We start from the raw sequence: 25,467 nt of genomic DNA on the forward strand, positions 1-25,467 counted from the left end.
GTTTGTGAGAGTCTTGCTGAAGGTTTTGGAGAGCAAGGGTTTTATTGTCTGAGCTTATTCCTTTGAGAAATTAGTATGGATTCTTTCTTAAAAGCCTGTTATGCTAAAAATTCTGTTAAGGTGAAAAATGTTGATCAGCTGGTGGCAGTAGCCCAGGGCAGGAGTTGATGAGGACTGAGAGCTTGAGTATTGCCATTTCTCCTCTGCTTGGTAGGTGGGGCAACCTCATGGGCACATTGCTGTGGCATTTTGCATAATGGCACATGAGCTGGGGCAAAAAAAAATACTGGGGCTGGTTAATAATGTGCTGGTCCTGATGAAAATGACTGGGGAGAACATCTGGTAAGGACTGGCTGACACTGCTTCCAGCTGTTAGCACTGAGACCCAAACGGAGCAGAGCTGCCTGTCTATAAAGGAGTGACAGGGATGGAGGAGTATGGGCTTGTTTCTTGCTCTGGTCTGTAGTGAGGCAGAACACTGAATGTTTCTGCTGGAAAAGCAGGTTTAGACACGTTGCCTGTTCCTGCAGAGTAAAGCAATCCCTGAGAAGTGTTATGCTTTGTTGTGGTCTTTACTAAACCACAAAGCAAAAAAGTAAGCAAAAAAAAAAAAAAAAAGCAGAAGTCTACTTGTGGTTACTGTATTGATCTGAATTTGAACCTGTGTTTACATTTTAGGGATAAAACTGAAGAATTAATGGAATTAACAGATGAGCAAAGAAATGAACTGATGAAAAAAGAAAGCAGCAGACTCCAGAAAACTGGACACCGGGTAACCTACTCTCCCCGTAAAGAAAAAGCACTAAAAATTTATCTGGATGGAGCACCAAATAAAGATTTGACTCAAGACTGATACTTGCTCTAGCATTTTCCCTGGGGAATTTTTTTTGTTTCCAATGCAAAGGTTCACTCGGAGCGTAGTGCCATTGCGGCAGGACATTCATTAGGTGTGAATGGCAGCAGCAGGGGCGGGCGGCGCCGGCCGCGGGCACCGCCGGACTGCAATCATGTCGTGCACTAGAGTCACACGTACTGTAAAGCTAAAAGGGATGTGCAAACACAGATTAGAGCTCAACCTGGGTGGGAGGGGAACGCTGGAAATTGAGGACAGTGTGCACATAGTAGCTAGTGAAACTAGCCTCCAACAGGATACTCATAGCTTAATAATAAAGCTGTGCAAAGGCCATGAAAGAATCTTTTCTCTGTTTGTTTCACTGATACACGCATTACCTCATCAGAGAGTCTGGAGCAAACCTTACCATTGGTTCTAGGAGAGCAGCGGGAAGGGCCACGGGGGAGTGCTGCACGTGTCAGGGGTTAGAGAATCTTCCAGAAAACGGGCTCTGAGGTGCCTGCAGGAGGCTGCTGGCAGGCAGCTGTTGTTGTTTGGGAAGTGCTGTTGTAAGGTAAAGTGGTTTTTAATAGGTTACTGACGAGCAGCTCTAGTGTATTGCGTTCGATGTGTAAATAAAATCTGCCCTGTCCATTTACCAGAACTGCAGTTCAGCTATTTACCATGCTATTTCTTTACACATATCAACATGCATTGTGTACATTTGGAAGTGTAGTTGCCTATTTAAATTTGTATTCATTTTATGTTTGATGACGCTGGGTACTTTAGGGTTGTACTTCCCCTTGTTAATGAAGTTTTTGTTCTGTTCCGCTACTTTTTGTACATTTTGTTTTTAAGACTATGACAAGTTTGCATCTTCTCCACCTGCTGAAAGTCAGTTTGTTTTTCCCAGAGTTGATTCCATAGCTATATGTAGTCAAATATTGGGGCAACCTCTTAACACCTCAATGTATGAACTCGGTAGTTCAGGCTGTGGTGCAAAGACTGATGCAGTCAACATGATTTCATTGCAAAGCCTAGGAACAGCAATTCTTTGCTTTGGTCCATAAAGATCAATAGAGAACAATTCTCCATAGTTTTTGGAAAAAAAACACCTAATTTATAACAATCAAAAGATTTTGGTAAACTTTTTCATGCCAGATGCTGTTTACAACAATGAACATGCCAATAAAACATTTGTTCATTCTGTTGTGTTATTTTAATCATTAAATGCTGTGTTTTTTCTTTTAACAAAGTATGGAATTGTTTCATGGAAATACAGAGTTCCCCAGGGCAGTGCTGGAATTGCAAGGCTGTGTGTTTGTGTGTATGTGCACACCCCCACCCCCTCCATGTACAGGGTGTTACAGGAGCTGTTTTGGAGCCTGGCTGCTGCTCCTCTCTACATTCACCTGTGAGTTTCCTTTTCCAGAACTGAATTACTCACCAGTGAAACCTCCAAGTTCCAGGTTTGATTGGCAGCTAAATTCTACTCCAGAGGGAAAGAGGTGTTCAATAACAAAACCTTCAGTTCTTCCTTGCCTGCTGGCCCACAGCAACCTAAAAATGCTGAGGAATCTGGCAGCCTGAGAAGCAGGCATTGCACAGAGCCATTCCCTCCTTATTCCTCTCCTGACTCTTCTGTGCTGCCTCTGGGCCAACATGTGTGAGGTTGGAAGTGGGGGCAGAGGGAGCAGAGAGGAAATGCCATCCCCTAGGTAGGGTACTTCATTAAACCACCATTTACCACAGAGACTGCTCAAGCATCCTTAGAGCTTTTGGAAGAGAGAAAAATTACCTATCCAATGGATCATGACTTTTCTTCAAACTCAGACATTTGGAAAGGCAGAAATGTTGAGATTAAATCTGGGGGTGGCAGCACCAGGAACTTGAAAGGAGAATACTGTCCTTAAGAGGGCAGCATTTATAGCCAGTGACTGCTCTCCTGGCTGGGCTCTTAAACAGGAAAATTGCTGTGGCACTGAATTCCTTCTCTCTGTATAGATGGGGCTGTCTCTAAAGCACAATAATTTTATTAGGGATAGAAAGGGAGGGTAGACTCAGTGAACTCAGTATCTGTGTGTGTGTGCTGGTGTGAGAATGGATCATAGAATCCTTAAACCAAAACTCAGGCAGTTACACTGAAATATCCTCCCTGTTTATATTGACAATGGCTATTAATGAGTACTTATAGAAAAGCCCTCATGCACCAGAAGTGATGAAGGATGTGCAGAGTGGTAGCACAGTAACTCCTGTAGTAGCTCTTGTTGTTGGTGCTGTGCTGTTCCAAACTAGACATGAGCACTAGGGATTCTTTGGGAAGCAGCCCCATGAAAAGTTACTTGGCTGGAACCTCACATCTTGTTTTACCATGTGCAACAACAGATCTGTATGCCAGAAAACCATCAATAGTGGAGGAGCCATGGTAGCAAACTGGTGAGACACTGGGGAGTTTGGGGGTCAGATTTTACTCTTAGCTTGCTATTGATTTTTTAACTCAGTGACCTTTTAAAATGGCAAAAATGATCACATGCTGTGACATGCACAGATTTATGCCTATGAAGTGTATTAAAAGCACAAACCAATTCTAAAGAAAGAATTAAAATGCCTTTAAAAATTCCTTAAAATCTATGACTGCAACAGTGTCAGATGGTTCTTACCCTAGAAAAATAAAGCAACTCTGAACATCCATACTCAGAGGTCACTTCTACAGTTCCTAGTGATTTAAAATTATTTATGGTTGTGTGTGTTTTTTTAATGAGTACAAGCACTAGGGAGTTTATTTCTGACATACAAGGGGAAAGTACAAATCCAGAAGAGCACTGCCATGGTTCCCATTGGGCAGAAGGTTTGCTCCAGGGGCTGAATGATTCCACAGCAGCTGGGACATGCAGGTTTGGTGCACAGAGAAGGATGCTCCTTCAAGACCTGGTTTATTGCACTTCATCCAGCAGTGTGTGTTCAGGGTTCAGAGAAGCAAGACACTAAACAACAAAATCTAGAAAGAGCTGACTAAACTGGTGCTTGGGTTTTAGATTTCATCTCCCAAGAGCAGCTCCTGAGCTGAGTCAGGCTCAGGTTTCACAGCTGCCTGGTCCTCCAGGCTCTCCAGTTCCCTGCGCACCTCCTGAATGACACTGCTCTCCTCGTAGTCAGAGAGCAGATCCTGGGGCAGCAAGCTGAGGAAGGGCATCTCATCCATCACTAAGGGATCTTCTTCTTTTTCAGGGTGCTGGGTTTCATTGGCAGGCAGCTGGCACACAGATGTGGTGCTGTGGCTGGTGGGAAAAGGCACATCTGGTCATGCAGAACATACAGTACATCACTCTGTGTTCTTCTGCCAGTCTGGAATTCTCCTCCCCCTCCCCACATGAAAACATGTTAAATGCACCATGGATCCACCCTGGCTGCCTTCACAAGCACCTCATTCTTACATGCTTGGCAGCTGGAGATTTATAAATGTGATTTCCACATACAGCCATCCTAACAGCACAAAATGTTTGATCTGGTAAACAAGAGAGCAGTGGCCCTCAAAAAAACAGGTAACAAAAACCTGTTACTTGAACCTTCAAATTCAGATAGAAAATTCTGGACAGCTCAGCTATATTCACACCCTAATTAATTTCTGTGTTTCTGTACCCTCATCTGAAATGTTGTTCTGACTAGACCTGACATTTGCTGACAGACCTCCCCTGAGGTTAATGGCACATTAACAAAGATTTTGGTGCTGAAAGGATGGGATCAGCTCTGCTTGCTTCCTCAGATGACATTTATGAAACAAAATGTGACCCAATTCCTTTTCAAGCATGAAAAAACATAGAGTCGGACACAGAAGAGAGAAATATTGATCTGTATCTCTATCCCAGCTATGATGTCTTGTTGGGAGTTCATATGAAGCTGATAGTGTAGGAGCAAAGCTGGAAAATTTATTTCATAGAAAATGTAAGTTTTCTATAAGAAAATTTAAATGATCTCACTTTTTGCCAGTGAAACTGCTGATGATGGCAATAACTCTCTTTAATGAAATATTAAAGCATGACTTATGAAAAGTTTGCATTAAATTTTTTTTAACATATCTTACATTCTAAAGCAAGCAAAACTCTGAGAGAAGCCCAGTCTCACACAGAGTTGGTGGACAGGGACTGTATGCAGAGTGTGAAATTGGAATGATGCATCCCCACAGCTGGCAGCACTGACTGATTAAAGAGCAGAGCCAGCCCCATTAATCCACACACTCCATCCACACTGCAGCAATGTGCTGCCAAACTCAATTAGGCACATCTGTGTGGGGCCAGGCAGGAGGTTTCACTGCTGCTGATGAGAAAAGCTGCCCAAACCCTTTCTAGTGGGGCAGAATCTGTCAGTCCTGTAGCTCTTTACCCAAAAACAGACCCCCAAACTCGGGGCTGCTCCCCTGGTGCTCACCTCTGGGGCTGGCAGCTCAAGCCACTGGCACAGGGACACCTCTCCAGGGCTCCATCAGGCTCCAGCTCCCAGCTGATGAGGTTCAGCAGCCTGTTGGAAGGGTCCTGGCAGGGCTCCCCTTGCTCAGGGAGGGGTGTGCACACAGGAAACAGCAGCTCTGCAGGCAAGGAAAGGCATTTTAGGAGAAGTCCTCAGCTGTGGGTGAGCTGTGTTTAATTCTGCATGCAGGACAGGAAACAACAGGCTCAGTCTGAGTCCCCTTACAGACAGGGAGCCATGACCAGGCATTTCCCACTAGGTGGGAGTAGGACATCTGAAATTCCTCCTCAGTAGCAGGATCAGCTGGACTCAGGCTGCTGCCAAGGCAGCACAGCTCCAGCCCCTGGAGATCCCACACCCTTCTAATCCCAACAAAATTAACACCACAGGGAATGCTTTGCAATGAGCAGCATTAATGACTGAAATCTGAATAGAGACATAGCTTTCTATCTATTATTTTTTTCTATTTCTCTGCAGAGGCTGCAAATACAGAGCAAAAAATGAGGTTACAACTCAGACATTTAATTCATTTTATCAATTCTGCTGTGGGCAAAGCTGTCTGATGGCACCCTTGTTTCTACACAGAGCTGAATTTCAGCCTGTGTAAGAAATTATTTAAGAAGGTTGTGTCCTTTGGGTTTCCTCATGTCAGTAACTCCCAGTCTCAGTCTGGAATTCAGCTCTTCCAGATGTTCCTATAAAACCTGCCTTCCTCCACTTGTCTTCAGTCACCTCATATGGCAGGAGAAAATATGAGAAGAATTCAAAATCTAAGTTTTTATACCAGATTTGGCCAAAAGACAGATATATGTGTGTGTGTATGCACAGACATGTGCTTTAGTGACCTATCAGTTCCCAATTTCAAGACACTTTATACTGAGCAGCAAGTGCTCCACAGTTTACTACAGTTTTATACAAAAATACACATCTTTTTTAGGACCATCATTTGCAATACTCTAAGGCCTGAAAAAGCCTAAAGCCCTGCTAAAGCAGACAGCCATAGAGAATAAAAATAAATTGCTGTTAATCAATAGCAGCATTTTATGTCTAATAAGAGTGTTCTGTCAATGTTCATCAATGTTTTTAGCTACTGGTAAATGTTTTTACCTACTGATTGATTTTATATATATATATATATAATTTTCTCAGTAACTATACATCTTGTTCCTTCCTGACCAAACTCACTCAGCATGGTGTGATGCCCTGGAAGGCTCACATGAAACTCAGAGTATGGGCTGTGTCTGCAGCCTGGTTCTTAGGGCTGCTTGCTGGGAGGAAGGATTAGTTTCTTCTGCACTTTTTTAATTCTCTCCTTTTTGCTCTGTTGGGTGTAAGTCCCACATTTTTAAATGCCTAAGAGTTCCCTTTAGAAATGCACATTTTTGGTCTCACCAGGCAGTTTCTCACTGCTATCAGATTGCCCAGTGAGTTATCCCAGTGGGCAGGCAGAAGGAGCTGCTGCTCCTGTGGGGTCCAGCCATTCCTTCAGGCATCCCCTGAGCCCAGCTGGGGCTGGGGGAGCAGGGTGAGGGCTGGGTGTGCCTGTACCTCTGTGGAAGGCACAGCAGGTGCCAGGCTGGCAGTGGTGCTGGCTCTCGCAGATGGTGCCGTTCTCCCCGCTGGCCCTGGCGCTGCTGCACTGGCCCCAGACACACAGCTGCTCCCCACAGCACTCCACATCCCTGGAGCAGGGCTGCAAGGCAAAGCAGGGTCACTCAGGGATGGCACTGGGCACCCAGGGTCTGGTGTCACCACAGCCAGCCCAGCACTGCACTCTGACACAGCCACGTGTGCAAATAAATGTCAATACCTGTCCCATGGGCACTGCCAGGGATCCCTGCCCAACTCACAGGGAGCAATTCCTGCCCCAAACCCCTCCCAGCCCTGCCCTCCCCCAGTTTAAAGCCATTCCCCTTTCTCCAAGCACTTGCATGTCCCTCTCCAGCTCTTTTGTGGCCCCTTTTGGGACTTTAGGAAATGCTGCAATCAAAAATTAAATAATGAAGCATCATCAGTGGAGAGGATTACTGATGTTTTCCATTGTCAAATGCAGTCAGGAATTTACAATTTGGTCAGAAGAATTGTTTTCAAAGAGCAAAGCAAAAAAAAAAAAAAAAAAACCAAAGTCTGACTAAAATCCTTACTAAAATTTTTTAGTTGTAATAAGAACCAGACCTCATTGGTAACCAAGAATCTCTGGAAAAAATCTCTCTGAAAAAAATCCCTTTGCAAATCAGAAATGCAAACCTCTAGCTGAAGGTTGCTTTGTATGACAATTGCCCCAGTGTTTCCACTACACACACTCAAGAAATCAACCCAATAAAAGCCATGTGTGCCACTTTGTTTCCTCTTTCAGGTAGTTTGATTAACAATCTGAAGGAGTCCTGGCAGCTCAGAGTTTCAGCAGCTTTTCCTGTCTGGGTAAAGCCCTGTCTGGGCATCCACACAAAACCTGCATTTCTCTTCCACAGATCCCACAGGCAGTGCCTAACACAGGGCAAGAGTGGGGGGACTCCACTGGCACTACTAAGACCCCAGTTAAGGAGAAAAATGCTTTTTTTTCTGTAACTGTTGAGGTTCTGGGTCAGGGAATTGATCCCTCCTTCAGCCTGAGCTCACTTTACAGCACAGGAGCAGCTGGGATCCAGTTTTCACACTTTATCCTTTGCAGCTGGGATCCAGTTTTCACTCTCTTTATCCTTTGCAGCTCCTTTTCTGTCAATTCTGCCTTGCTGACATTGGCAGCAATAACACATGGAGTTTCTAAAGATCCCGTGGAATCCCATCTCAGTCAGGACTCACTGTGTGCTGGGGCTTGCAGAGCTGACATTTGTATTCCAAGCTGGAGAACTGGCAGTATTTCCCTGGGTCACAGTCCTCATCAATGATACACTCCTGGAGGAAAGAGAAAAGTGTGATTTGCCAGAATTCAGGCCTCTCCTTGAAATACCAGCAGCTCTTCACTGGTCCTATTTCTGATTTGGGAACCAAAGCATAAAGCTTTTGTTTTTATGGGGTTCTTTGTGCAATCACAGCTCTGTAACAGAGCAGTGCCCTCTCCCTGGCTTTTCCAAACCCTCTGGTCCCAAATTTCTGGGTGGCTTCAGCCCCTGAGCCATGGCAGTGAGGAGAACAGAGAGTGATGTGTCTGTGCTCCCTCCTGTCTGCTCACAGGGAGAGAGTGCTTCTCAAAAACTGTGTGATTAACCCTCTCATCCAAAAGGTCATTTATCTGTGTTGTTTTCTCCAGGCTGGAAAGAATGTAGTCAACAGAAGAATAAATCACAGCAGCATTCTGAGTCACCTGTACTCCAGCACTGGTTTGTGCCATTGTTGGTGGAAAGGAAAAAGGGAAAGGAGAAGGAGAAGGAGAAGGAGAAGGAGAAGGAGAAGGAGAAGGAGAAGGAGAAGGAGAAGGAGAAGGAGAAGGAGAAGGAGAAGGAGAAGGAGAAGGAGAAGGAGAAGGAGAAGGAGAAGGAGAAGGAGAAGGAGGAGAAGGAAGAAAAGGAAAAGGAAAAGGAAAAGGAAAAGGAAAAGGAAAAGGAAAAGGAAAAGGAAAAGGAAAAGGAAAAGGAAAAGGAAAAGGAAAAAGGAATTACTCAAATTCCCTGAATTCACTGAAGTAAGCCCTTGGCTGCTCTCTGTCACTTGCTGGAGCAGATCATCTGTGCAGCCCCTGCTGAAAGTTCCCATTGTTCCCTTCAGATCCTGTCCAGGCTCAGCCTTTTGGGGTTCCTGCCCTGACTGAGGAATTCCTGCAGGAGTCAGCCTGAGTTCCCTATCCTGGCCACCTCACATGTTCTCACAGTTTGGTTGCCCAGAACACAGAACAGCAGCCAAACACACTCCTGGATCTTCTCACATCCCCAACTCGACATTCAGGTTATGTGTTTATAATCCAGAAGAATTCACTTTAGCTGCTTCAAGGAATTAGTATCACCAGGCCTAGGCTGCTGTAAATCATCACAATGTTTTTCAACTTCATTATCCCAGTACTGTGTGTGTTCTGGTTTTTTGTTTTATTTTGTTCTTTTTTTTTTTTTTTTTTTTTTCCTTTCTTTTCTGCTGCTACATAACCAGGTGGATCAAATACCCAAATATCCAAATGTTATACCTCCAGTATGCTGGAGGTTTTGTGGCTCCAAGTGAGCAGCCAGCCACTTCTCTTTCTGTTTGAGGCTTTGTCAGCTGCTTTATGAGTGCCCTGTGCAAACCACCCCAGAGCAGACTGTACTGTCTCATTCCTGCTCCATCCCCTTCCAGGCAAACAGCCAGGTCTGGCTGCAGTCAGGTTTTCCAAATGTCCTTCCCCACAAAGGAGAAATCCAGCCAGGATTGCTTTAAGCTCATGGAATAACTCTCTCTACTCTAAACCACCAAAGCTGCAATTCTCCAGCTGCTGCTTTCTCCTGGACTCATGAGCCCCACACCACAAAACCTTTTCCTCTTACTGAATTGTGTCCCACCAGTTCAGACATTCTGTTTAATGAGGATTTCCAGTCAGGGGAAAAAAATCCCTTTGTGGTTTTCCTTCCTGGTGTGGCCAAGGCTTCCTTTCATGTGTGCTCAGTGAAACTGTGCCACACCAGACACCCAGACACATGCAGATGTGTAACCATGTATTTTATTATTATTAACTTTTTCTTACTTAATCAGGCAATTTTCTAATTCAGCTGCCTTTGGAGCTGCTGGACAAGCAGCAAATCTGAACACCTTCATCAGCTGCAGCAGATTCTGAACAATCCTTTTTTTTTTCTGGAACTGTGCAAACTAAGTTATTTCTCAGAGTATTTTGTCATTGCAGGAGCAGCTGGGTGAGCTGAGGAGAGGGAGTGCTGGCTTCTGCTGGGCAGCAGAGCTCACAAATTGGGCAGGTACCTCACAGGCAGAGTCAGACACACTGGAAATGATGCACACTTCTCTGAAATCCATCCTGGTGTGACACCAGCCAGTGCTGGGGCAAAGGAATTGCTGTTTGGGAGTGCCAAAGAACAACACAGAGTGAAAGCAGCACTGCCTGTTTGTCAGTGGGTTTGTCAGTGGGTTTATCAGTGGGTTTATCAGTGGGTTTATTAGTGGGTTTATCAGTGGGTTTATCAGTGGGTTTATCAGAGGGTTTGTCAGTGGGTTTGTCAGTGGGTTTATTAATGGGTTTATTAGTGGGTTTATCAGTGGGTTTATTAATGGGTTTATTAGTGGGTTTATTAATGGGTTTATCAGTGGGTTTATCAGTGGGTTTATTAGTGGGTTTATTAATGGGTTTATCAGTGGGTTTGTCAGTGGGTTTATCAGTGGGATTATCAGTGGGTTTATCAGTGGGTTTATTAGTGGGTTTATCAGTGGGTTTGTCAGTGGGTTTGTCAGTGGGTTTGTCAGTGGGTTTGTCAGTGGGTTTGTCAGTGGGTTTATCAGTGGGTTTATTAGTGGGTTTATCAGTGGGTTTATCAGTGGGATTATCAGTGGGTTTATCAGTGGGTTTATTAGTGGGTTTATCAGTGGGTTTGTCAGTGGGTTTGTCAGTGGGTTTGTCAGTGGGTTTGTCAGTGGGTTTATTAATGGGTTTATTAGTGGGTTTATCAGTGGGTTTGTCAGTGGGTTTATCAGTGGGTTTATCAGTGGGTTTGTCAGTGGGTTTGTCAGTGGGTTTATTAGTGGGTTTATCAGTGGGTTTGTCAGTGGGTTTGTCAGTGGGTTTGTCAGTGGGTTTGTCAGTGGGTTTATCAGTGAGTGTGCTGGAAGCCACCAAGCACAGAGGCCAGGATGGGGAATCCCATGCCAAGGACACACTCAGCATCCTGAGGACTCTCATTATAATACTGAGCTCTGCAGTGAACATCCTGCAGCACCTGGAAGATATTTGGGCATTAGGATCTGTTCCAAAACCAATAGGGGAAAAAAAACAACAAAAACCCACCAAAAAAAAAAAAAAAAAAAAAAAAAAAAAAAAAAAAAATTATGGAAAAGGTTCCTAAGTCTGCTGAAACAACTGCTGCTTTAAGAAACTTCAGGTTTCTTGTCTTTGCCAAAGATGACTGCTTCCCCAGAGAAGGGTTAGAGTCCATTTCATTTGCAGATAGAGCAGAGTGGTGCTGCTGGCAGCTGCAGGTGGCAGCCCCAGACCCTGAGCAGCTGGGGCAGGACTGTGCAGGTCCCAAAAGCTGCTGGGACAAGCTTTGACAGGAGCCCAGGGCACAAAAGAAGAGTTTTGTGTCAGGGTGAGGGGCCAGCCCTGGGCTGGCAGTGCCTCCATCCCACCCCCTGCCCAAAAAACACCCAGCAGGAAAAACTGGGACAAGCAAAGAATTCCCATGGCAGGTTCTGGAAGCAGGACAAGCCAGGGTTAAGCTGATTTCACACAGAACTGGTGGTACAGTCCTGAAATAACTCATTCTGCTTTGCCCTTATTCCCCTTCATAAAAACCCTATGGTAGAATAACAAACATCCTGATGATGTCCAACCTTTGAAAAGGACCCATTGATTTTAAATTCACAGCTGACATTGGATTTATCCATTGGATTCATCCATTGGATTTTTCCATTTGATTTATCCATTTGATTTTTCCATTGGATTTATCCATTGGATTCATCCATTGGATTTTTCCATTTGATTTATCCATTTGATTTTTCCATTTGATTTATCCATTGGATTTTTCCATTGGATTTATCCATTCCCTCTCCCCACTCACTCTGCCTTCTCAGAAAGTTCTTCTGCAAAGAAAACTTTAAACAAAACTCCCTTTTCACTGCTCATATTTTCAGCCAGTGTTTGTCAGGGACTGTTCTGAGTGAGGCTTTCTCTGCTGGGATCTTTGCTCTTTAGTTGAGAACCCAAGGAAGCAGAGGAAGGCACAGCCATGAGTTAATACACAACTTTTCTGTGCTTCTCTGGCATGGGGTTCAAGCAGGAGAGCCCCTTCTCCCCTCCTTGTGCCATCCACATGGCAAAGTTTGCTGGTTTATTGTGATCCAGGGAAAAGCTGTGCCTGCAAACTCCTGCAGGAGCTGAGGGGAGAGGCAGGGTTTGTGTTTTCTGCCAGAACAGCCCTTCCAGAGTGTTCATTCCTAACCCTCTGTGCATTTCAGGTATAGAGGCAAAAATCAGGGATTCTGGAGAGGTGAGGAGCTCTCAAAGCCAGCAGAACCACTAAAGGCATTGGTGTGACAATCAGAAAATGAGGTTTAGTGCTAACCTTGGGAATGGATGGGAGCACCCCTCACTTCAGGACAGCTGTGCTCCAAAAGCTTCTCTGCACAGAAACCCCTTTGCATTTATTAAAAACCCCTCACACAAAGCAATTCCCTTTCCAAAGACCTGTAACTCAGGTAAAACTCAGCATTAACCCCCAGACCAGAGCTGCAGAGCTCACCTGAGCCAAGAACAACTCCAGGCTGCAGCAATCAGCCAGCCAAGGGTTAACACTGCTGTGCTTGCTAATCCCCCTCCAGGTTCTGTTTCAGTTTCTGCAAGTTGTTTCACACATTGCTCTCCATTACTGCAGCAGATGGCAAAAACTGCTGAGTAGTAGGGAAAAAAAAAAAAAAAAAAAAGAAGCATAAAACCTGTTTTATATCCTGTGAGTACTAAAAAAAAAAAGGCAGAATTACATAGAATGGAATATTGTTTTATGGAAACTACTGCCTTAACTTGAAATGCACTAGCATTCCAGTTCCTAATCTCTCAGCTGTCTAGACAGGGCACATAATGCATTTGTCTTTAATGAGATATGAATTAATTTGCCCTGAAACAGCTCAAAACCTGTGTAATACTTTCCAGCAGTGCAAAGCTCTCACTGCTGCCCTGCCAAGCACACAGCACTCGTAACATGAGGAGCTTCTGTTAAGAAAGGACATCCCAAAAGGAGCAGAATGGGCTGCAGGCTGTGCTGAAAAACTTCATTTCTGGTTCTGCACATGACACAATATAAACAGAGTATGGCAGAACTGAGGGTGGCCTGAGGCACTTGGCTTTGGGCACCCAAAGCAGCCCAGCTTTGACATGCTGCCAAAAAGGGAATTCCTGAGGCAGCTGTGAGCCCATGACCTGCCCAGCACCAGAGGAAGAACTGCATCCCTCCCACACCTCCTGCCTGTTCCCACCACACAAACTGGGATCCTCCCACTGAGCAGAGCTCAATGCCAAAAGAGGAAATAAATAAAATACCATCTTATCCACAGCTTCAAGGAACTGAAAGAAAAAAACTACACCAAAAAAAAAAAAAAGAAACAAAACCCAAAAAATTCCTGGCAAAGGCCTCAGAATAATGAGAAAAATGGTGCCTAGATGCTCTCTCAGATCATGCTCTGCTCACTCTTGGTCAAAATATCTCTCTAAGCCTTGCAATAATTTAATAGCAGGTTACTCTGCAGAAGCAGCCACTTCATTTTCTACCCTCACTCTTTTCTTTTCTCAGCAATAACAAACTGGCCCTGGCAGGACTGCAGCTCCTGCACGTGTTTCCATGTAGGAAAAACAGTGCCAAGCACTCATTCCAAACTATATTGCCATGGCATCAAAGTGGGCATGTGAGAACTATTTGAATTTAGTAGAAAACCCCCATAAATTATATCTCTGACAAGTGTGTGTGTATATTTGTTTGTTTATTAGTATATGTGAGGTCAAAACACTGATTCATGTTTATAAACAAAGTTTTCCTAGTGAGTTTGCAATGAATGGTCCTAACAAAGAGATGCTTTTACCTGTGTATGTATTGATGGGAGAAAAGCAACTCTTTGGTCTCTGATAAACAAAGATGAGTCCAAACCCTGGTGGTGTGAGAGATCCTGGGATCCATCCCAAAAGCCTTGAGCTCAAGGAGCCTCTGTAGGTCTGGAGTGCCAAAATTGGTGAGGAGCAGAGATCACAGACCCAGCTCTGGGCAGGGATGCTCTGATCACACACACAGCCCTGGGCAGGGATGCTCTGATCACACACGCAGGGATGCTCTGATCACACACAGAGCTCTGGGCAGGGATGCTCTGATCACACACAGAGCTCTGGGCAGGGATGCTGTGATCACACACCAGCCCTGGGCAGGGATGCTCTGATCACACACCCAGGGATGCTCTGATCACACACAGAGCTCTGGGCAGGAATGCTGTGATCACACACCCAGGGATGCTCTGATCACACACAGAGCTCTGGCCAGGGATGCTCTGATCACACACAGAGCTCTGGGCAGGGATGCTGTGATCACACACCCAGGGATGCTCTGATCACACACCAGCCCTGGGCAGGGATGCTCCCATTACAAACCCAGCTCTGGGTCAGGGATTGCTCCCCAGGAGCTGGGCTTTAACCCAGGCTGCTCCTGAACATTGGCAGCTCCAAAGCTCCTGTGATTCACCACCCAACTATGTCAGCTCTGCTGATTCCTAATAGCAAAACAACTGAGTAGCTGTGCACAGCAGGATGTGAGGCCTCTGGGAGGAAAGGAAAGCCTTTGAAAACAAGATTTCTGCACTTAATAGCTGCTGGCTGATCTTTATCACTAAATTAAGAGTAGCACACTGAGAGGAAGAAGTTGGCCTGTGCCCCATCCCTCAGTGAACTGATTTCAAACTTTGAATCCTGTGGGATTTGTTCCTATACAATGTATTTTTTTTGTAGTTTATGATTTCAACAGACAACCCTGTCTAAGGTGCCAGCCAAAAATAACAATACTGGAACAGAAGTACATTGGAGAGGATCCACATTCAGTGGATTTTGCCCATGGCAGAGTTGACAGTATGAGGTTGTTTTTACTGCAGAAGAAAGGGATCAGTTTATTTTCCGTGAGCTGTAGATGGAAGAAGAAGGGGTTTGAGTTACAGCAACAGCATTGGAATAAATCAGGTCCAGCACTCGAGGATTTTTGAACATGAGATCCATGTCTGCCTAAGGATGGAGCAGGAATTGGGTCATAGCTGTTGGCTCTTTGAAGCTTTGCCCAGACCTCCTCTTTGGGGCACTTGTTGGGATTACAAAACAGCCTCTTTTATTCTATTATTCCCTTGATTTAATTTTCCATCTGAAATCATGTGCCTAGAGGATATCAACAACATGAGAGGATGACTGTTCATGAATATTCATCCCACTTCCTAAACAAAGACAAATGAGGAAGAATTTAAAAGGGTCTCCAGCACAATTTTAGTCCTTCCAAAAGGGGCATAAGCACATGAATGTCCTGCAGATTCCCACCAGTGTGAAGTCCAAGACAAACACCCACCAGGGGACCAAAACTCTCCCTTGCTGACAGCTGTGAGATGTCTTGGACCCAGGAAACCACAGGGCTGCCCTTTTCCTGACATCATGATGTCAAACCCCCTACACACCCTAAGATATTCCTTCTCCCCCTGGACTTTGAAAGGAAGAAGCTTGAGGGATTCCTGGTGTGATACAAACCCACAATAAATGACTCAGGCTCTGAGTCACTTCCAGACAGAATAAGGAGTAAACAGCCCCAGAATTCCCACCCACCCTGTGGTCCTTCAGGGCAATCCTGCTGTATTGCAATGCACTGCACTGATGGGAAGGGGAGGATCAGGACAAGAGGAAGGATCCTTTCCATTTCCTTTCCATTTCCTTTCCATTTCCTTTCCATTTCCTTTCCTTTCCTTTCCTTTCCTTTCCTTTCCTTTCCTTTCCTTTCCTTTCCTTTCCTTTCCTTTCCTTTCCTTTCCTTTCCTTTCCTTTCCTTTCCTTTCCTTTCCTTTCCTTTCCTTTCCTTTCCTTTCCTTTCCTTTCCTTTCCCTTCCCTGAAACTTCCCTTCCTTTCCCTTCCCTTCCCTTCCCTTCCCTTCCCTTCCCTTAAATTTCCCTTCCCTTCCCTTCCCTTCCCTTCCCTTCCCTTCCCTTCCCTTCCCTTCCCTTCCCTTCCCTTCCCTTCCCTTCCCTTCCCTTCCCTTCCCTTCCCTTCCCTTCCCTTCCCTTCCCTTCCCTTCCCTTCCCTTCCCTTCCCTTCCCTTCCCTTCCCTTCCCTTCCCTTCCCTTCCCTTCCCTTCCCTTCCCTTCCCTTCCCTTCCCTTCCCTTCCCTTCCCTTCCCTTCCCTTCCCTTCCCTTCCCTTCCCTTCCCTTCCCTTCCCTTCCCTTCCCTTCCCTTCCCTTCCCTTCCCTTCCCTTCCCTTCCCTTTCCTTTCCTTTCCTTTCCTTTCCTTTCCTTTCCTTTCCTTTCCTTTCCTTTCCTTTCCTTTCCTTTCCTTTCCTTTCCTTTCCTTTCCTTTCCTTTCCTTTCCTTTCCTTTCCTTTCCTTTCCTTTCCTTTCCTTTCCTTTCCTTTCCTTTCCTTTCCTTTCCTTCCCTGAAACTTCCCTGAAACTTCCCTGAAACTTCCCTGAAACTTCCCTTCTCTTTCTTTCTTTCTTTCTTTCTTTCTTTCTTTCTTTCTTTCTTTCTTTCTTTCTTTCTTTCTTTCTTTCTTTCTTTCTTTCTTTCTCTCTCTCTCTCTCTTTCTCTCTTTCTCTCTTTCTTTCTCTCTTTCTTTCCCACTCCTCCTGCCTCTACACAGAGGGCTGAGCAATCACCCCTCACATTCATCCTCTCTCCTCCTGCTCACAGGTACAAACCCAGCATCCTCCCACAGATTTTGTAGAATCTAACAAGGTTTCAGCTAAAACCTCAAATAAGCAGCTGCTGGAGCAAATGGATTAAGTCATGTAATCAAAACCAGTGGAAAAAAAAATTCTCATTTGCCTTAAAGCTCCCATGGTTAATTTGCTACATGTGTATGGCAAGAGGAAAGAAACTCTGCTGATAAATCTTCAACAAAGAAAATCCACACCATGACCTCTTAACAGGCTTCACTAGATCTCAAAATTGCCACCAGCCCACACAAAATATTCACTCTCCTGAATGGATGTTACCTTAAAGAGAAGATGGTTTATAATCTGCTCTCACTAACCCTGCCCAGAGCAGGTCTGGCACTGTCCCTGCATTACAGCCAGAGCTGATTTTGGGGAGGGGAAATTTACCACAAGAAATCTTTCTCTCTTCAGCATTTAGCTGCTCAAAGGGTAATAGTCCAGAGACACAAAAACAATTAAAAATACTCCTTTTCTTTGGGGTTTAACTGGAATAGAAATGAAATAGAAAAAAAAAAATAGAAATAGAAATACAACACATGAGGATCTGGCAAGTTTCTTAACAATTCTAAAATACAGGCATAGGCTGGAATTGCTAATAAAGACTTTTGGAATATCCCAGAGCTTGGGAACAGCCCCAGTGCTCAGCCTGTGGCACTGCACCTGCAGGGCTGGCCAGCAGCTGCTGTGTGTGTGACTGCCCAAACCTCTGGGTTTAGACACACTGGGAGTGACATCCTGCCAGCCATGACCTCAGTTAAACCCCCTAAAAGCTTCTGCAGCACTAGGGAGCATTTGCTGCCTGTGGAGTCTCAGAGATGAGCCCATCACACCTCTCTCACAAGATGAGTCCCTCCCTGCAAGAGTCACACTCCAGATTATGAATGCTAACTGAGCAATTCTTCTCATCTTCAGCTAAATCCTCTCTCCCTTTGCACCCTTCTCCACATCCTAACAAACACAGGCTGCTTGTCCTCACAAGCACTTCACACTTGCCCCAAAGCTCCATATTCCACATTGTCAAGTCCAAAACTGAAAAGGGAGCCAAAGAAGGGGGTTCAGGAAAACATTATGTCTCACCATGCCATGGCTCCTCTCCAAAACAAGCACCCTGTGCCTTATCTGCTCCTCCAGCAAGGATTAAAGGGTGGGGTTGTGCAGGAAAGAGCTGCACTGGTGCAATGATTAATGGAGCAGGGCAGGCTGCACAGCTAACAGAAAAGCAGGGAATTCAATTATTGGATATACAACCTGCCAGACTTGGATTTTATGTGATTTTTGGCAAGACAGAGACCTGGATTTCAACCCAGGAATGCACTTAGTGTGTCTATTGATGGTTTAAGGTTGTTGAGTGCAGGTCACCAATGACTCAAAGTTCTGTGAAAAAAAAGCAGCAGAGGAATTGGACCCAAATATTAAAAATATTAAATGCACAAAACAAGTGTCCTCCCTGAGACATGAGGGAGCACAAGTCAACACCAAGATGCTGCATTTTCAAACTTCTGCCACTGACTCCTCTCCTGCAGTGCTGCTGGTGGGAAAACTGCATTTTCCATTCCATGGACTCTTCCTTCTCAATTTCCAAAGCTTCCTTCCTACAGAGCTCTGTGGGAACTGTGAGCCTCAGAGAGAGCAGCTCCAGCACATGAGAGCTCATGTTTGGGGAAATCACACACAAGGTGCCCAAACAGGAGCCAGGTGGTTGTTTTGGCATTCTGGATGTCAGAGAAGTGGGAGCTTGAAGAGCTGTGCCATTCAAACTGCTTTTCTCCAGAAAAGGGGAAAACTGAACTGTTTTTTTCTCTTTTTACTGCTGGGAAAAGGTTGAAATGGGGCTGTTACCAAAGGGATGCCACCTGTTCTGAATGTACACAGACAGACTGCCCTGGGCTGTGTCACCAAAGGCACAGCCCTGCCCTCAGCAGCCACCAGCAAACACAAAGAATCTGTTCCACAGTGCCAAAATGAAATGAGAAATGCTTTATATTCTCCCAGTTCCCTGCTTTGCTCTCCCCAGACACCAGCATCATTAAAAATCCCTTCCAAAAAAAGAGAATTGAAAGCTAGCAGATATACTCTTTTTAGAATTTGGAACAAAATAAAATAAAAAAGCCCACAAAAACAACCTAGCCAAAAAGAGGAATTGCTTTTTTAAATTATTTATCATATTACTAGAGACAAGAAAAAAGCTCAGGTACACTAGCTCTGAATTAGAAGAGAGAGCTTATGATAGAAGAAAGGCTCTGAATGGAAGTGAGAAGAAATGCAACTAATCTTTGTGCAGCAATTTTATTTCCTTTTACTTTCCATCCTTGCCTTCCTTTTCACTAGTGAAACAGGTATAACCAACAAGCTGGAAAAGATTTTGATTTTCAGGGGATAATGGGGAATGCTGTTATTCTTGCTGTGCTCTGTGCTTGAACTTTTGACTGAAAATATTCTAATTATTTGCAAGCCAGCAGAGACCCAGAGCACTCTGAGAGAATGCTGCTGCCATGCACAGCCAGGGGGAAATGGTCTGCAAGGAAAACTCTGTGTGTGTGTGTGTGGAGGATTTCCCCTCCTGTTCTGCAATTCCTGCACTTTATGTATGTGTACATGCATATACAGATTAATTTCCATGCACTATTTGTGTGTGTGTTGGTACAAGCACTGTGATTTAAAATACAGGCATATTTTCCACTCAGCTGCTTCTCCAGTGCTGGATTTCTCATTCCAGCCAATAATGGCAATAATAATGGATTTATTATTGCAATGCAGACACATCTTTGCCTTCCTGTGAGGCTCTGGTGTCATCTCTCAAAGCCCTAAAACATCACATGAAAAAACTTCCAGTGATTTCAGAGGCTTACTGAATAATAGAGATTATTCTTACAGAGATAATAAGTGTTGACTGAGGAGGTGTGGGGTTCCAGCTACCACAAATTACTGCAGCAATAAATCACAGAGTTGGAATTTCAGAGTGGGGGGATCTTGACAGCACTTGGAAAATTCTTTTTTTTTCCCACCCAGATTTTTGCCCACCTAAAGGGCAGGAGCTGTGGGAATCCTTAACTTCCATAAAGCAAACCTATAAACTGAGCCTGTGAAACCAGTGGAGTCACTCTTCCATCACTGTCACAATGTCACACAACACTCCAGGTATGAAAATCTGGGCACATCAACACCCTCAAAGCTTTCTGCACCTCATTTCCCAATTCTTTCACCTTAACTTTACAGATCTAAGCAACAGACCTGTGCCTTTTAATTTGGACAAGTTTTTTGTAACCCAACCCTTCCAATTCTCAATTGCATTGCTCCCACCACATTTCTTTGCCCTTGCAATAGCAAAATGGATTCAAATTCCTCCTCAATGTTTAAAGCATTTCCAGATTTAGGCATCTCAGGATCACATTAATTTCATGCTGTCCCCAAATAAGCACCAAGAACATCTGTGGGCTGCTTTTCCTGCAAGCTGGCAACCCCTAAATCAGGTGTTTGTACCCTGGGTGTGCTGAGAGCTCAGGATGAGTGTAGGGGGGATAAACATTAACAACTGCAGCTCTGTTCCAGACCAGCTCAGGCTGTTCCTGCTCCAGAGCTGCAGGAAATCTGGGCTGCCACCACAAAATCTGAAAAAATTCTGTGTCCAGCCCTCAAATCCCACCAGCTGGAACTCTGTGAGTTCTGGGTGCAGCAGAACTTGCTCACTGAGGCAAAGTTCCCACCTGGAAAATGCAGCTGTACCTTGATATATGAAGCTTATAAGGAACTCTGCATGAACCCTGGAGGAAGTTGATTTAGAAATAATTTTCACAGCTGTGAAGAATGGTTAGACACCACAGGCAAGGCAAGCACACTGTGGAACACCACTGGAGTTGTGCTGCAGGGCTAAGAAGGTTAAAAAGTTTGCATTTGTACACTGGGTTTGAAGAGGATGATCACTTTTGCTAGGAAAAAAAAATTCATTTGGATTGTGTTCATTAAATATTATCATATTATTAAAGAGTTCTCTGTAGGATGTTAACACTTTGTATAAAATCAGCTGCAGTTTAGAATAGTTACAATTTCATTTATACCTCGGGTTTCCACTTAAGCTACAAGCTTTGCCAAATAGTAAAAAAAAAAGTAAAGTTGCTGGTGTGTGCTATATTTTGCTGCTTGCCATTTTCAGACTCAAATAGCAGTATAAAAACATGAGCTGCAAGAGGGAAAACTTTAGAAAAGAGGCACTGATTTTAAGTTCTGTGTCCATTAAAAATTGGAACTACTGATGTAGTTTTTCCATAATTATATTTATAAAATAATTTCTATAATTATATTTATAAAGTGGTTACAGAGCTGCTTCTGTGAAAGAACTGGAGGTAAGTTACTCCAAAAAAAAGGCAGGGCATGTTGAAGTAAATCAAACCACAGGCTATTAGTCACATGAAGCTATCAGAGGAAACCTGGCAAGCCCAGGCTCAGCAAGAGCAGGAAAAAGTCAATTTTGGAAAGGCTGCAACCAAAGAAACCCCAGTTTTTTAAAGCAGTGGCATGTGCTGGATTTCTCATGTGACTATTGGTGTTTGCAAGACTTGGGTAAAGAATATTCTTGATCTTTTAAATCCATACTTTGAGGGGAAGGGGGTTTACTGTCCCATGTCCCTCCCTTCTCCCCAGAGTGACATTTCATAACCAGTTATCCATCACTGTGCTGTTCCAAAGATCCCTCACAAATAAATCATCTGGGGTTATTTTCAACTGCTGAAATCCAAAAAGGAGATTTTTAATGGAAGACAAGATCATTGCTCTACTAAGGATTTACCCACACTCACTGGAAAGGGCAGTTTAACTATCTGTGCTATTTAACATTTACATCTGACAGACAAATTGAATATTCTAACATGTCAATTAACCACAACAATGAAACTCTGTTTGCAAGTCACAATATTCCTAAGTTGAACTAATTAAATCACACAACCATTTTTGGCTGCTTACCCAATGGTTTTGAGTGTTTCAAAACATCCCAAAATTTTGTTAAGTGAACTCTGTCACAATCTTTTGACCAAGGAACCCAAAGTATTTGTTTGATTTTCAGAAGGGAAGAAATGTGCTTACTTACATGATTCCTTTTGTTTTCTCCATCTCTTATGGATGTAATAACTGTCTCAGAAAAAACTGTTGATCCAGTTTTGTTATCTGTAACCTGATACAGGAAAGCAACAAAATCTCAAACTGCAGTTTTTTATTAGTCCTTTGTTACTCTCAGTCCTACATCCTGCAATAATTAACCCACTCCCACCCCCTCTTTTTTCCCCATTTTGCTGTCACTCCTAATAAACCCTACTCTGAGGGGAAAGCAGATGACAGAGCTCCCTCCTTGCCTGTTTAAAATGACACTGTAAAGAAGCCAAGGAGCAGGGGATGGTTGGGTTTTTGTGCCCCACATAATAGCTGTAGCTGTGTCCTATTTTTAGCAGCCCCTTTTTCAAAATAAATTGTTATTTCACACTAACCTTTCATGACAGGTGTCCTTAACACCATGACTAGCCAAGCACAGAAGATACAATCAAACCCCAAAGTAATTATCATTAGGAAAATTCACACTCCAAATTATTTTGTGAACAAACATGCAACACTGGGGGGGTTGTTTTTTAAAGAAAATAAGAATGGAGAGCTCACCATACAGCATTTTCTCATACCTTATCAATTTCCTGATGAGTGTGGACAGTTCTGTTGCCCACTCTGGTTTCTGTGTTGGACTCATTGTGGTAGTTGGGAGGTAACTCTTCAAAACTGACTTCTGACAACTTTTTTGCCCCTTCCTCTTCAGCTTCCATCTGCCAAGTTAAACAAAAAAAAAAAAAAAGAAAAAAAAAAAAAAAAAAAAAAAAAAAAAAAAAGAAAAAAAAACCCCTGGAAACTTCAGGCAGACTTTCCATTCTGACAAAGGAGAGAAAATATCCTGGCAAGAAACAAAAACCCCTGCAGTCAACAGAGGCAGCCCTATAGAGGAGGGTGCACATATCCAGAATTTAATTATCTGTTTCAGTTCCTACTGTCTGTGTGGGAGGAGGAAGGGCGTGAGTCTTGTAAACACATCAGAATAAATCGTGTCCTTTTGTTTTTTTGCAACTGCTGTAACAGAGCTAGGAGGCCACGAGTTCAACCAGGATGAACAACAGGATTTTTCCCAAGACAAAACCTCCCCTTTTGGAGTGTCTGTTTATTTTAAGTAACAGCTGCAAATCTTTCTAAGAGCAAACCATTTATCCCCTAAGACTCTGCTCAAACAATTCACACTTTGTGCTGCACACAGACCATCCCTCAATCCAGAACTGACTGCAGAGTAAAATGGGCAGAAATGCTGATTACATCCTTGAGCATCTTTGCAGCACTGAAATGAAGGGTTTGTCTCCATGTGTTTGCAGTCTGAATGAAGTGGGTAACAGAGGTGGATTTCAGCAACCACCCAGATGAGAGTTAAAGTCCAGAAATCACCTAATTATGGTAAACCAGGGTCTGTTTCTCCAGCAGGTTGCCAGTTACACGTTTTGCAGACTAAATATTTTTGGAAGGGAAGAGAAGAGAAGAGAAGAGAAGAGAAGAGAAGAGAAGAGAAGAGAAGAGAAGAGAAGAGAAGAGAAGAGAAGAGAAGAGAAGAGAAGAGAAGAGAAGAGAAGAGAAGAGAAGAGAAGAGAAGAGAAGAGAAGAGAAGAGAAGAGAAGAGAAGAGAAGAGAAGAGAAGAGAAGAGAAGAGAAGAGAAGAGAAGAGAAGAGAAGAGAAGAGAAGAGAAGAGAGAAGAGAGAAGAGAGAAGAGAAGAGAAGAGAAGAGAAGAGAAGAGAAGAGAAGAGAAGAGAAGAGAAGAGAAGAGAAGAGAAGAGAAGAGAAGAGAAGAGAAGAGAAGAGAAGAGAAGAGAAGAGAAGAGAAGAGAACCTGAAAGGAGGATTCTTAGCAGGAAGGGGAATAAAAAGCCCACAAGGGAGGGGAGTACAGGGACGAGGTGTTTTGACAGCCATATGAGATGATGGCTTTGGGTCTGGTCTCAGCTCCTGGTCCAGCAATTCGAGACCAAGACACGCGATTTCCTCACAAGGTGCTTCTCCACGCGTTTTCGGGACACTGAATCCTGCTTTGGGATACCCTAACTCTCCCCTGCACTCCTCCCCTGCCCACGCACTGTCCCTGTGTCACTCTGGGCTCCACCAGACCGTGTCCCGCAGCTCTTCCATCCCGGGATGCTCACGGGGGAATGCGGGCACGGAACCGGGGGATGCTCGGGGGATGCAGAGGGGACACCCCCGGCGCCCTCACCTCCTGCACGGCGTTGCGCAGCTTGTGCTGCGTGTCCTCCATCAGCGCCTCCACCTCCCGCAGCATCTCTCCCAGGCTGGCCGCCCGCCGCCGCCGCTCGCCGCTCGCCACGGGCCCGCACAGCGCGGCCACCAGCGCGGCCACCAGCGCCCAGCCGCGCATCCCGCTGGCCCCGAGCTGTCCCCGCTGGCCCCGAGCTGTCCCCGCCGTCCCTCCGCGCTCAGCGCCGGCGGGCGGAGCGATGCTCGGAGCGGGACCGGGGCGGGCGGAGCGATGCTCGGAGCGGGCGGAGCGGGGCTCGGAGCGATGCTCGGGGCGGGACCGGGGAGGGACCGGGCGGGACCAGGGCGGAACCGGGCGGGCGGAGCGCTGCTCGGAGCGATGCTCGGAGCGGTGCTCGGAGCGGTGCTCGGAGCGGAACCGGGGCGGAACCGGGCGGGTGGTGCGGGACTGGAGCGGGCGGAGCGATGCTCGGAGCGGGGCTCGGAACGGGGCTCGGAACGGGACTGAGGCGGAACCAGGCGGGCGGAGCGGTGCTCGGAGCGGGACTGGAGCGGAACCGGGGCGGAACCGGGCGGGTGGTGCGGGGCGGGAGCGGGCGGAGCGATGCTCGGAGAAGTGCTCGGAGCGGGACCGGGGCTCGGAGTGATGCTCGGAGCGACGCTCGGAGCCGGTCCGGAGCGATGCTCGGAGCGGGACCGAGGTTCGGAGCGGGGCTGGAGCGATGTTCAGAGCGGGGTAATCCATGCTCGGAGAGATGCTCGGAGCGGGCTAATCCATGCTCGGAGCGATGCTCGGAGCGGCCGCATCCATGCTCGGAGCGATGCTCGGAGCAGGAACGATGCGATGCTCGGAGCGGCCGAATCCATGCTCGGAGCGGGCTAATCCATGCTCGGAGCGGGCTAATCCATGCTCGGAGCGGGCTAATCCATGCTTGGAGCGGGCTAATCCATGCTTGGAGCGGTGCTCGGAGCAGGAAGGATGCGATGCTCGGAGCGGTGCTCGGAGCGGGCCGAGCGCCCTGCGAGGGGAAGGATGCTGAGAGACGCGGGCAGATGCTGAGGGAAAGGAGCAGCGTGAGTTTCCCGTTCGGGCCCGAGAGCTTCGCTCTCTCGGTGTTTTTGGACAGGTTTGGTGGGAAGAGCTGCGCGGCACGTCCGTCACGGGCTTTGCTTTCAAGGCTCTCCAAAGATGCTCTCGACTCATGACCCGCGTCTGGCTGGCCAGAACCCCACTCTGACTGACGGATCCCCTCAACTGTTTTCCAAAAAATATTCAGGCAACATCATAATTTTGTATCTGCACGTGTCTTCCCCAGTTTCCACGTCGCTTTTCTT

The 25,467-nt window shown here is 45.5% G+C and overlaps 2 protein-coding genes across 8 annotated transcripts in view; one reads left to right on the forward strand and one right to left on the reverse strand.

The window, feature by feature from the left end:
- Positions 1-2,055, forward strand: part of USP47 (ubiquitin specific peptidase 47) — a 51,540-nt gene extending 49,485 nt beyond the window's left edge. For all 7 annotated transcript variants that reach the window (XM_056491962.1, XM_056491963.1, XM_056491965.1 and 4 more), the window contains one exon: positions 679-2,055. In XM_056491962.1, coding sequence (XP_056347937.1) covers positions 679-853 — 175 coding nt within the window. In that variant the 3' untranslated portion in view covers positions 854-2,055. The remainder of the gene's footprint in view (positions 1-678) is intronic.
- A 1,528-nt stretch (positions 2,056-3,583) lies between these two features.
- On the reverse strand, positions 3,584-24,330 carry DKK3 (dickkopf WNT signaling pathway inhibitor 3). Its single transcript, XM_056491970.1, has 7 exons — positions 24,131-24,330; positions 22,516-22,653; positions 21,936-22,019; positions 8,099-8,191; positions 6,845-6,989; positions 5,258-5,414; positions 3,584-4,110 (listed from the first exon to the last, which is right to left on the reverse strand). The coding sequence occupies exons 1-7, from the start codon at positions 24,290-24,292 to the stop codon at positions 3,864-3,866; spliced, it is 1,026 nt and encodes a 341-aa protein (XP_056347945.1). The 5' UTR covers positions 24,293-24,330; the 3' UTR covers positions 3,584-3,863.
- Between the last annotated feature and the right edge of the window lie 1,137 nt (positions 24,331-25,467).

The sequence above is a fragment of the Oenanthe melanoleuca genome, chromosome 5, assembly GCF_029582105.1.
Source record: "Oenanthe melanoleuca isolate GR-GAL-2019-014 chromosome 5, OMel1.0, whole genome shotgun sequence".
Classification (NCBI taxonomy): domain Eukaryota; kingdom Metazoa; phylum Chordata; class Aves; order Passeriformes; family Muscicapidae; genus Oenanthe; species Oenanthe melanoleuca.

Excerpts from the sequence above, each read along its gene's own strand:
- DKK3 (XM_056491970.1), bottom strand. The coding sequence starts at position 24,292 with ATGCGCGGCTGGGCGCTGGTGGCCGCGCTGGTGGCCGCGCTGTGCGGG. Across the intron at positions 22,020-22,515 it reads CTCATCAGGAAATTGATAAG|GTTACAGATAACAAAACTGG; the intron begins GTATGAGAAAAT and ends TTCCTGTATCAG. Across the intron at positions 8,192-21,935 it reads GAGAAAACAAAAGGAATCAT|GAGTGTATCATTGATGAGGA; the intron begins GTAAGTAAGCAC and ends TCTTTCCTCCAG.